The following is a 12,536-nucleotide window of genomic DNA, read 5'->3' as shown; positions in this document are numbered from 1 at the left end:
AATGCTGTTCTTGGACTACAGGCTTGACAACAAGTTTAGAGACCTCAGCTTGCACCCCACCTTATGCCGCAGGGTCCTGTATTTCCTGTCTGTTCGCGGGAAGGTGGGAAAGATGGGCACCCTCACCTCTGCTCCTCTGACCCACAACACAGGAGCCTGAGCCCATTTCTCTACTCCCTGTATACCCACGACTGTGTTGCTATACACAGCTCCAATCTGCTGTTAAAATTTGCGGATGACACGACAATGATAAGCCTTATTTCTAACAATGATGAGACAGCCAACAGAGAAGTAAATGCCCTGGCACAGTGGTGCCAAGAAAACAACCGCTCACTCACCGTCGAAAATACGAAGGAGTTGATCGTGGATTACAGGTAGGTTAGCCCCTATTGACACCAATGGGACTGTAGTTGACAGGGTGAGTAGTTTCAAGTTCTTTACTGTGCACATCACTGAGGATCTCACCTGGACTGGAGATATTAGCTGTGTGGTGGGGGGAAAAAAGCACAGCAGCACCTCTTTCACCTCAGACAACTGAATAAGTTTGGCATGAGTCCCCCAGTCTTCAGGACTTCCTACTGGGGCACCATCGAGAGCATCCTGACTGGCTTTGTCACCACCTGGTACAGTAACTGGGCTACCGTCCATTGCAGGGTACTGCAGAGAATGGAGCAGACAGCCCAGCGCATCTGTGGCGTGAACTTTCCTCTATTCAGGACATTTACAGCAGCAGGAGTGTAAAAAGGGCCCAGAGGATCATCAGGGACTCCTGCCGACCCGGCCACAAACTGTTTCAGCTGCCTTCCATCTGGCAAATGGTACCACAGCATTTAGGCCAGGACCAACAGGCTACAGGACAGCTGCTTTCACCAGACCATCAGATTTATCAATACACATTGATCTGACTGTACATTGTATTTGACTAAACATACATGTGTACAAAGCAATTATGTATACAATGTTAAATGTCTGGGCAATATCCTCCCGCATTTCCTTTCCTTATTGTTTGCAAATAGTGATGGAGGCACAACATTAAGATTTTTACTCCCTTGTTGTGACACAGATGTAAGAAATAAAATTCTAATTCTGAAAACACCACTAGTCACTAGCAGTTAACCAGAAAGGATCCTTTTATTCCCACTCGTTCCTCCCACCAATCAGCCAATGCTCTAACCATGTTAGTAACTTTCCTGTAACACCATGGGCTCTTCACTTGGTAAGCAGCTTCATGTGTGGCACCTTGTCAAAGGCCTTCTGAAAATCTAAATATACAACATCCAGTCCATCCCCTTTATCTATCCTACTTGTAAGCTCCTCAAAGAATTCCAACAGGTTCATCAGGCAAGATTTTCTCTCAAGCAAACCATGCTGACTTTGACCTATCTTATCCTGTGTTACCAAATATTCTATAACATCATCCTTAACAATTGACTCGAACATCTTCCAAACCGCTGAGATCAGGCTAAATGGTCTATAATTCCTTTCTGCTGACTCCTTCCTTTCTTAAAGAATGGAGTGATATTTGCAATGTTCCAGTCTTCCAAAATCATGCAAGAGCCCAAAGATTCTTGAAAGATAATTTCTAATGCCAATCTCTACCGCTATCTCTTTCAGAACCCTTAGATGCAGTTCATCTGGTCCAGGTGACATACAGTATGCACCTATACATCTTCCAGCTTTTTCAGCACCCTCTCCCTTATAATAGTAACTACACTGACTTCTCTTCCCTCACACCCTTCAACACCTAGCAGGCTGCTACTGTCTTCCACAGTGCAAAATACTCATTTAGTTGATCTGCTATCTCCTTGTCCCCTGTTGTTATTTCTCCAGTCTCATTTTCTAGCAGCCCTATATCCCTTTCATCTCTTTTTATATATATATATATATATATATATATACACACACACACACCCCCACACCTATCCACCTTGATATTGTTTGCTAGCTTGCTTTCATATTTCATCTGCTCCCTCTTAATGACTCTTTTAGTTGTTTACTGTAGGTTTTTAAAAGCTTCCCAATTCTCTATTTTCCCACTAATTCTTGCTTTGTTGTATGCCCTCTCTTTTGCTTTTATTTTAGCTTTGATTTCCCTTGTTAGTCTCGGTTGTACAATTTTGCTACTTGAGTATTTCTTTGTTTCTGGAATACATCTATCCTGCACCTTCCTCATTTTCCCCAGAAACTTAATCCATTGCTGCTCTGCTGTCATCCCTGCCAGCATCTCCTTCCAATTTACTTTGGCTAGTTCCTCACTTACACCACTGTAATTTCCTTTACTCCATTGAAATACTGCTACGTCAGACTTTACTTTCTCCCTATCAAACTTCAAATTGAACTCAATCATATTGTGATCACTGGCTCTGAAGGATTCCTTTACCTTAAGCTCCCTAATTGCCTCCATTTCATTACATTACACCCAATTCAGTATAGTTGATCCCCTAGAAGGCTCAACTACAAACTGCTCTAAAAAGCCATCTCATAGGGATTCAACAAAATCACTCTCCTGGAATCCATTACCAACCTGATTTTCCCAATCTAGCTGCATGTTAAAATCTCCCATTACTATTATAACATTGCCCTTTTGACACGCCTTTTCTATTTCCCATTGTAATATGTAATCCACATCCTGGCTACTGTTGGGAGGTCTGTATGTAACTGCCATCAGGGTCCTTTTACCTTTACACTTTCTTAACTCAATCCACAAGGATTCAACATCTTCCGATCCTATGTCACATCTTTCTAATGATTTGATGCCATCCTTTACCAGTAGAGTCACGCTGCCCACTCTGCCTACCTTCCTAACCCTCCAATACAATGTGTAACCTTGGGCATTCAGCTCCCAATTATGACCACCTTTCAGGCAAAATTCAGTGATGGCCACAACATCGTATCTGGCAATCTGTAATAGTGGAACAAATTCATCCATCTTATTTCTTTTACTCTGTGCCTTGAGATATAACACTTTGAGTACTGTATTTGCTACACTTTCTGATTCGGCATCCCTAATGCACTGATACTCACCCTGATGGCTGCAATTTTGCCCTATCATTTGTCTGCCATTCGTGACAATCTGACTGCATGCTATCTTTGCTTTTTTACCATCTGTCCTATCCTGAGTCCCTTCACTCCGGTTCCCACCCCCCTGCCAAATTAGCTTAACCCCTCCTCAACAGCTCTAACAAACCTGCAATGAGAATATTGGACCCCTCAGGTTCAGGTGCAACCTGTCACTTTTGTACAGGTCATACCTCCCCCAGAAGAGATCCTAATGATTGAAGAACCTGAAGCCCTGCTCCTGCCCTAGCTTCTCAGCCACGCATTAATCTGCCAAATCATCCTGTTCCCTCCCTCAATGGTGTGTGGCATAGGCAGCAATCCAGAAATTACTGCCCAGAAGGTCCTGCTTCTCAGCTTTCTACCTAGCTCTCTAAATTTTCTTTTCAGGACCTTTTTGATTTTCCTTCCTATATCATTGGGACCAATATGTACCAAAATATCTGGCTGCTCTCCCTCCCTCTCCAAAATGCTGTGAACACGATTCAAGACATCCCTGACCCTGGTTTCTGGGAGGCAACATTCACTTCCCATTCACGTCCACAGAATCTCCTGTCTGTTTCTCTGACTATTGAGTCCCCCATCATTACCATTGTCTTTGTTTCCCTTATGCACCACGGACCTATGCTCAGTGCTATTAACTTGGTCTCCATGGCATTCTCCTGGGAGGTTACCCCACAAAAGTATCCAAAACCGCATACTCATTATTGAAGGGAATAGTCACAGGGGTGCTCTGTGCTAACTGCCTATTCGCCTTCCCATTTCTTCTCCTGACAGTCACCGAGCTACCCACTTCCTGCAACTTAGGGGAGACTATTTCCCTGTAACTCTGATCGATGATCTCCTCACTCTCCTGTACAAGTCAAAGGTCATCCAGCTGCTGCACCAGATCCCTAACAGGGTCGGCAATAAGCTGCTGCTGGATGCACTTTACACAGATATAGTTCCCTGGGAGACTCTGGACTCCAAAATCTGGCAAGGAAGAACACACAACTGTCATTTAAACTACATTATGTACCCCTGATACAGTAAGAAAAAAAGGGAAACTTAACAGAAACTTACCAGGACAACTTACCAAAGTCTCTTCCAAGCTGAAGCCACCTTCGAGCCTGACACTCCCACTCTCACCAATGGCCCACTCGCAACAATGACTGCTCTGCTTGTCCCTTCTGTACCTCTATTTACTCCTCTGTGCGCTGCTCCTGCAGCTGACTGGGCTGCCAGAATGACTTGTTCTATAAGAACTTTGCATCATTCAATGAAATCCCCTCTTATACTTCTTACCCTACTCTGAAAACAGGCCTAGTTGATCCTGTAGGACAATGCTGCTATCCCAGCAATCAGTGTGAACAACTTGGCTATACTCCTTCAATGGCAAGTATATACTCTCTCCTATTCCTCAGGTTAGCTCCTGGCTCTATCAATTGAATGACCTCCTGTCATGCTGTGATCATTCTGTGATTCTGCTGCTGTTCATTGCCACTGTTCTGTTCATTGTGTTTGGAGACGCAAGAGGCTGCAGATGGGGGTTTCTGAAGCAAAGAGAAACATCTGCTGAAGGAGCTCATTAGGTCGAGCAGTGTCTGTGAAGGAAAGGAACAACTGACATCTTAGGTTGAGACCCTACATCAAGACTAAGAGTGGAGAGGTAAGATGGCCAGTATAGAAAGGGTGGGAAAGAGGGTGAGACAGACGCCATTAGGTAATGTGTGGACTAAGGAAGGTAGGAGGATGACGGAGAGGAAGAGGGTTGGAGTTGGGAGACAGTGGATAAATGGAAATAGACACAAGGGAAAAAATAAAATGGATGGAGTACATGGTGAGAGGGGAGGATGAAAGTGGGGACACAAAGGCCGGTAGTATCAGAAACTGCTTCGGTTCTTTGCGGGAATGGGACCTGTTCTTGGGGTTCCACAACTGGTCACTATTCGACCTGCCATGGGTTTGGCCTGAGAGTTTTGATTGTGTTCAGAAGTCTAAGATCTCGGGGCTCTGGAGATGGGCGGATCCAGGGTCGGTGTCACGACGGGAGACTCGCGTGTCATCAGGGAGGCCGGAAAATCTTTGGCTGTGGGCCCGAAGACCCAAGGTCTTTGCGATCTTCAGACACAGAGCTCAAAAAAAGCAACAATACGGACCTTTAACATCATAAATCAGCCAGTTGTTGCCATGTCTCCCGCTCGCTGTGAAAATGGGGGACAGCTCCCTCTCCCTTGCCAGGGAGAGAGAGAGAGCCTGTGGGTTGTTGAATTTTGGATGAAATGCGAAGCCTTTGGGGTAACTTTGGTCTACATCTTTGCTATTGCTTAGCACACGCTTGGGCTCGGTGATTATACCAATGCACTTTTTTTTGCTGCTGGGGGGAGAAGGGATTGTTGCTTTCTGCAGCTTACGCATGGGAGGGGAGCTGGGGGGGGGACTTTGGGGTTCTCACATTTAACTGTCATTCATTCTTTGCAAAGAAAAAGTATTTCAGAATGTATATTGTATACATTTCTCTGACATTAAACTTGGCCTTTGAACCTTTGAACAGGGAAAGTAATGGGAGCCACTAGTAGAAACATGAAAGGCAGATGGAACCGGGGGGGGGGGGGGGGGGGGGTAGGGGGAATGAATATGGGTGATGGGCCCTGCTTTACTCTTTACACCAACAATCTTTCCTCTCCATTGTCAGTCCTAATGTAAGGTGTTGACTCTAATCTTTGACAATACCTTTCCCGCCCCCCAACCCCCCCAAAAACCCTGCTTGACTTGTTGAGTTTCTCCAGGAGTTTGTTTAATTTCTTTTTCATAGACTTCGGTGTTGTCGCCTCTCTGAATTGTACAATAAATTGATCACTCAGGTGTGGAAACTGTCAAAATAAGTATGTCCAGTCCTCAGGTAATATTAAATTGAGGTGGTTGCAAAACAAATAGACGTCTACAACAAAAAATGTGGTACTTATTTTCCAGGAGAAATATAAAACAATTAAGTATGAGACAGAAAAAAATTTCTATGAAGGTTTCAGGAATAATGATAAATCCCAAGGTGACTCTAAGAGCAATGGCAAGCACAACAATTAACAGAAGTGATTTTCATTTTCAAGTGCACATCAATTCTAATTTGATAGGCAGCCCTTTAAGACTTGCCTGAATCCCAAGTGCTGCAACACTCAATTATCACTCTGCCTTCACTTCAATTCACAACCGCAACTACACAAAAAGTCAGGTGGTTTCAGGATGACATCAATGATAAGAAAGGGAAATTGCCTGCAGTTTAAATTGAATAAATGTCTGAGGTCTGCCAATTGCTACAAGGAACCATAGGTCATGTTTGTGTACAGGGAACATAATAGCCAGCTGTGGCCTATGGCAGGGGAGAATGCCACATTTACGTATGCCAGATGGGTTAATCAAGGTTCTTACAGTGTTTTTGTCTGATCTTTGCAGTTATACAGGCAATGCTGCTTTCAGAACTTGCTGTCACTCTCTCTTTCATTCATGACTATACATACTGAATAACCACTTCATTAGATGTACCTAAAAAAAAGTGGCCACTGAATGTCTGTGGTCTTCTACTGCCGTATCCCATCCACATCAATGTTCAACGTGTTCTGTGTTCAGAGATGCTCTTCTGCACACACTACTGTTATAATGCGGGGTTAGTTGAGTTGCTGTTGCCTTCCTGTTTGCTTGAACCTGTCTGGCCATTCTCCTCTGATATCTCTCTTTAACAAGGTATTCTCACTCAAAGAACTGCCACTCACAGATAATTTAGTTGTTTTTCATACCATCCTCTGTAAACTGTAGTTCTGCATGAAAATCCTAGCACCAACAATCATTCCACAGTCAAAGTCACATTTTGGGAGGAGGAAGGAGGAGAAATAAGGGCAAGGAAGAGGAAGAAGGATGACGAGGAGAAGGAAGAGAAGGAGAAGGAGGATAACTTCCCCTTCCCCTTCCTCCCCTCCTTCCTTTTTATGGTGGCTGACAGTCCAACTTTAAGGTGCATTACCACCACCAACTAGACTGGAGTGTGGTGTAGCGAGCTGGCAAATGAAAGCTAAATTACCCCAAAAAACCCTATAGATTGTAAGTAATGAAAGATGATACTGTGAATTAAAGTCACTCACATAACTTAAAAGTTTTTAAATGAAAACTGTCAACACCCAAAGATTGTACTGAAACCTGCATTTAATTTCATTCAACCTTATATGCTCCACACTGTAATAGTATATGTTCAACTGTTACATAATGATGACAAAACCTATACAACCCAGATTGATGCTTTCCTGTAAATTATAAGGAATAATTAAGCCCAATTGTGAATTGTGTCAAATTATCTCCTTCCCTTCTTGTTTTACCCCCTTTTCCCATAAACACATCAGTTTTATGTATTCTCCCCTTACAATGATTATTCCACATCTTGCAATGACCCCATAATCTTTAACCCTACCAACCTCTTAGCTTCTGATTTGTGAAGTGGATGATCTATATCCACTGTTGAACTTTGACCAGCTTTCTTAGCTAAACAATCAACAAACTCATTCCCCTCAACACTGCTATGTGCAGAGACCCATATGTAGAGGACATGTAAACCAATACTTTGTATACAAGGTTTTTAACAGTAAATCAGACCTACCTCCCAGATGATTTGTTTTAAGACTCATCAAAACCGAAAAGGAATCTGAACAAATTACAACCTTACATGGATAAATTACGTCCACCTACTGTAAGCTTAAAATGACAGCAACCAATTCTGCTGTATAAAATTATAGACAGTAAGTTGTTTCTTCAATGTCACCTGTAATTCAGGCACAGAAACAGCCACAGCAGTATTCTTAGTTAAATTATCTTTTGATCCATCTGTAAAAATGGTTAACATACCATAAAAATTTTCCTTAATATACTGATGAACCAACAGTTTCTCAGGCATAACAGAATCCATAGACTTTATTAAATTATAAAACCTAAAACCTAAAACCTAAAATCAATTAGTCATAGAAAAAAGAAAGATTGGTTAACTGAACCACTTGACCATTCTGCATGTTTTCATGCATTGAATTGGTGCCACCAGATTGGCTGATTAGATACTGTATTTGCATTACTGAGCACGTGTTCATGTGTACCTAATAAAGTGGCCACTGAGTGCACATGACTAGCCATTGTCACTGGGATGCTGAATACTGTCGCAACACAACAAACTCAGGGCCATTACATAGGATTATTAGAAATAAATAAATTATCAGGCCCAGATCAAATGTAGGCCAGTGTCTGAAGAGAGGAGTATCAGGCGGTCATTTTCCAATCCTACTTGGCAAATTTTATGATGCCGAAGGAATGGATGACTGATAAGGTGGGAGAGAGTGATAGAACAGCCATCAATGAGCTGGTCAGACTAATGACAATGGTGGAAACATTCTTGGAACAAAGTTCTGAGGGACATTAAACAAAACAGAGATTAGTTAGTACAAATGTGCTAAAGGAAGGTTGTATCTGCTTATTAACTAAATGTTTGAAGGCATGAGACGATACAGATTTTAGCACGGCTTGACAAAGACCTACTACATTAATCATAAAAGTAAAAGCCCAAAGGACATAATTTTGGGTTTAAACTTGGTTCACTGGTAAAGAGCAATAGCTGCTATAATAACTGGAAAAACATATGTTAGGGAGTTCCGCAGGGTTCATTTCCATTTATATTCCAAACATTTGGACTTGAAATATAGGTGCCATAATAAAAAGAGTCAACAGTGATACAAAAGTAAGTAATTTGGTTGACAGTGAGGAAGCTGTTGATGGGTTTAGCTTCAAAAGTGTCAAAATAGTTTAAGATGGTGCTGGTGAACTTCAGCAACTTTTGGCTGGTGGCTAATGAAACAAGGAAAACAACTAAATATTTTGTTACACTTTTTCTGGCAAATGATCATCGCAAGTAATTATTTGCAATTTCCCTTTAGACTTGAAGGCAATTTGACGAGGCAGAACCAAGACGAGTCAAGGAGGCCAGGCCCATTGCCGAGAGTGAGAAGGACCCGAGGTTCAACTGGGTTAAGCGCCGTGCCGAAGGCCAAATCGAGGTGGCGCGGCTCAGGCACCAGAGGCTACTGATTCAGCTGAAGTCAATGTTTGGACAGTGGCTTTAGCGTCATACTGCATCAGTTACAGGCCAAATTGAGCCAGTGAGTTCAGGGCCCCAGAGTGTATCATGTCATCGATTTACATGCCGGACCAGATTGAAAAGTGTCGCTGGCTGGTGGCAAGGGACAGGCTGGTTCAGATCGCTGCTCCATGAGGTTTGCCCGGCTCCGTGTTGAACTATCAGACTCTCTTGCGGATTTCAGTTCCGAATGCTATTTGCTTGTGCCTTTTTTTCTCTGCATAGAACATAGAATAGTACAGCACATTACAGCCCCTTCAGCCCACAATGTTGTGCTGACCCTCAAACCCTGCCTCACATATAACCCCCCACCTTAAATTCCTCCATATACCTGTCTAGTAGTCTCTTAAACTTCACTAGTGTGTCCGCCTCCACCACTGACTCAGGCAGTGCATTCCACGCACCAACCACTCTCTGAGTGAAAAACCTTCCTCTAATATCCCCCTTGAACTTCCCTCCCCTTAACTTAAGGCCATGTCCTCTTGTACTGAGCAGTGGTGCCCTGGGGAAGAGGCGCTGGCTGTCCACTCTGTCTATTCTTCTTAATACCTTGTACACCTCTATCATGTCTCCTCTCATCCTCCTTCTCTCCAAAGAGTAAAGCCCTAGCTCTCTTAATCTCTGATCATAATCCATACTCTCTAAATCGGGCAACATCCTGGTAAATCTCCTCTGTACCTTTTCCAATGCTTCCACATCCTTACTCTAGTGAGGAATATATTCCTATATATCCTTCCAATATAGTGCATATTGGGTGTTCAACGGTCTTCTTCTTTAATTTTTTTTGGGGGGTTTCTTTGTTTTGTGAATACCTGTTAGCAGATGAATCCCAAGGTTGTAAAATGTGTATATACTAATGTACAATGTCCTGTGTGTGTTACTAAAAAGGGCTTCTTTGGTTTGTTACGAGTAGGAATGCTTCTTTGTCTGTTAAAAGTTTCTCTTGCCGTTGTTTCGTTTTAGAATGGCTGATATGGTCATTGTATTCATTTGTTAATCAATGGGGAATGTTATTGTGTTTTGTGAGGCTGGGAACTTGGGGGAGGGGTTGCGTGGGCTTGGGGTGTAGGGAGTCGGGAGGAAGACGCCGAGGAAGAAGGACGTGCGCTCGGACGCCCACCGGGAAGTCCGAAGTGGGAGTTTCGGGAGGACGACCACCGAGGAGTCGAATGGTTCGCTGGATGAGCTCCACCGAGTGCACTAAACTGACTGAACTTTGATAAGTTGGCGCCTTTTGTTTTTTTCTTGTATATATATATATATTGTATTGCCTAATACTCTTTTAATTTTAGTAAACTCTGTAAAGTGTATTTCATACCGGTATTTGTTGTGGGTGTGATACTGTTGGCGGGCGCGAGGCATAAACGCGATTCTCACAGCACTTGCGTGTACGGGAGGTGGGTTGGTGTGTGGCTGAATCTCTTTTTCCCCTAGACATATACCAGCCTGTTGGGTAAGTGTTACATTTGTGGGGTGCTCACCCGGGATTGGATTGTCAGGGGGCTGTGGAATCGCGCAGGTAGTGAGGGTAATGGAGAGAGAGAAAATTGTTTGCTGGTGCCGATTTGAAGGTGTACCGGTACAGTACACATGCGTAGTGAGCGGAGTGGATTTTTGAGTTTCGGGAGACGCGGTAGTGCGGGGGTTAAGTTTGGTGAAGGGTATGGGGCAGGTAGAATTGGTAGCTAGACGGTGTGGTAAAGAGATGGAGTCTAGCTGGGTGTTGGTTCATACGAGTGCTGACGTCAGGACGTTGGAACTGCCGGCGACGGTCAGTGTACTGGGGGAGGAGGGGCTGTGGGGGCTCCACCCCTTCTCCGAGGATGAGGCTGAGGAGACATCGGGGGAGGAGCTAGAGCTAGAGGAAAACCTAGGTGGCAGGCACTAGCAAAGGGAGGAGGGAGGAGGGAGTCGTGACTAGGCCCCGCTCCCCAGGTAGGGTGGAAGCCTCCGAGCTGGCAGCCGCACTTAATTCCCTGGTGGGAGTGGCCGAGAGGCCACAGCTGAAGCTGGGGGTGTTCTCCGGAGCCAAGCCTACTCCGGACGGGGAGGTGGACTATGAGACCTGGATCGAGCATACATCCTTGATGTTAGAGGGAGTGGCTACTGATCCAACCAAGATAGAGGCCATGACCACCTGGCCGAGACACCAGAAAGTGGGCGCTCTGCGCTCATTTTTGGGGTTCTGTGGGTATTACCGGCGATTTGTGAAAGGATACGCCAAAGTGTGTCACCCGTTGACTCAGCTGTTGTGTGGCTATCCCCCGGTGGGAAAGAAAAGGACGGGGGACCAGAGGCAGGACGCTGGAGGATACTGGAACCCGGCGGAACCTTTTGGCTCGAGATGGGATGATCAATGTGAAGAGGTGTTCCGATCTTTGAAAAGGGCACTGACCCAGGCCCCGGTGTTGGCTTTTGCCCATCCCCAGAAGCCATATGTGCTGCACATGGATGCCAGCCAAGAGGGTCTCGGGGCTGTTCTGTACCAGGAGCATGGCAAAGCATTGAGGCCGGTAGCCTTTGTCAGCCGAAGCTTGTCGCCATCGGAGAGAAACTATCCCACTCACAAGTTGGAGTTCCTGGCGCTGAAGTGGGCGGTGGTGGACAAGTTGGGCGATTACCTGTACGGAGCCAAGTTTGAGGTGCGAACGGATAACAATCCGCTCACTTATATTTTGACTTCGGCAAAGCTGGATGCCACAGGACATGGGTGGCTGGCGGCCTTGTCGGTATATGATTTCAGCCTGAGGTACCGGCCCGGAAGCAAGAATGTCGATGCGGATGCTTTGTCTCGTCAGGAGCCGGGGGAACAGGAGAGGGATGAGGAGTGGGAGAGTGTCCCTGCCCCTGGAGTGAAGGCGATGTGCCAGTTTGCTATCACCGTGAAGGCCGAGGGAAGAGGGAGGCTGGAATGCGCCGTGGACCATTTGGGGGGTTTTGATGACGCCAAACCCCTAGCTTACTGTGACCTGACCGCACTTCGGACTAAACAGTTGCCGGAACTGAGTCCGGGGGAAGTGGCAGCTGCTCAGCAAAATGACCCGGGCATTGGCACAGTGTGGAGAGCGGTCGAGAGGGGGGATGGGGCATTGACTGAGAAGGCGAAACACCCATTCGTGCCCCTGTTGTTGAAGGAGTGGTCTCGGTTGAGGTTAAAGAACAAAATCTTGTACCGGGTAACGGCGCCTCCGGACCAACCCCACTGTTGGCAACTGGTCCTGCAGGAGGAGTATCGGCAGGCTGTACTCCAGGCCCTACATGATGATTCTGGACACTTGGGGGTGGAAAAGACCTATGGATTACTCAAAGACCGGTTCTACTGGCCCCGGATGAGGGGGGA

General features: G+C 45.2%; 1 protein-coding gene across 1 annotated transcript in view; it reads left to right on the top strand.

The window, feature by feature from the left end:
* Nucleotides 1-246: 246 nt before the first annotated feature.
* The window catches only part of LOC140737902 (uncharacterized), a 53,307-nt gene continuing 41,017 nt past the window's right edge, over nt 247-12,536 (top strand). The window contains exon 1 of the mRNA XM_073065125.1: nt 247-374. Coding sequence (XP_072921226.1) covers nt 247-374 — 128 coding nt within the window. The remainder of the gene's footprint in view (nt 375-12,536) is intronic.

The sequence above is a fragment of the Hemitrygon akajei genome, chromosome 1 (genome assembly GCF_048418815.1).
Source record: "Hemitrygon akajei chromosome 1, sHemAka1.3, whole genome shotgun sequence".
Classification (NCBI taxonomy): domain Eukaryota; kingdom Metazoa; phylum Chordata; class Chondrichthyes; order Myliobatiformes; family Dasyatidae; genus Hemitrygon; species Hemitrygon akajei.
This window is presented reverse-complemented; position numbering and strand designations above follow the sequence as displayed.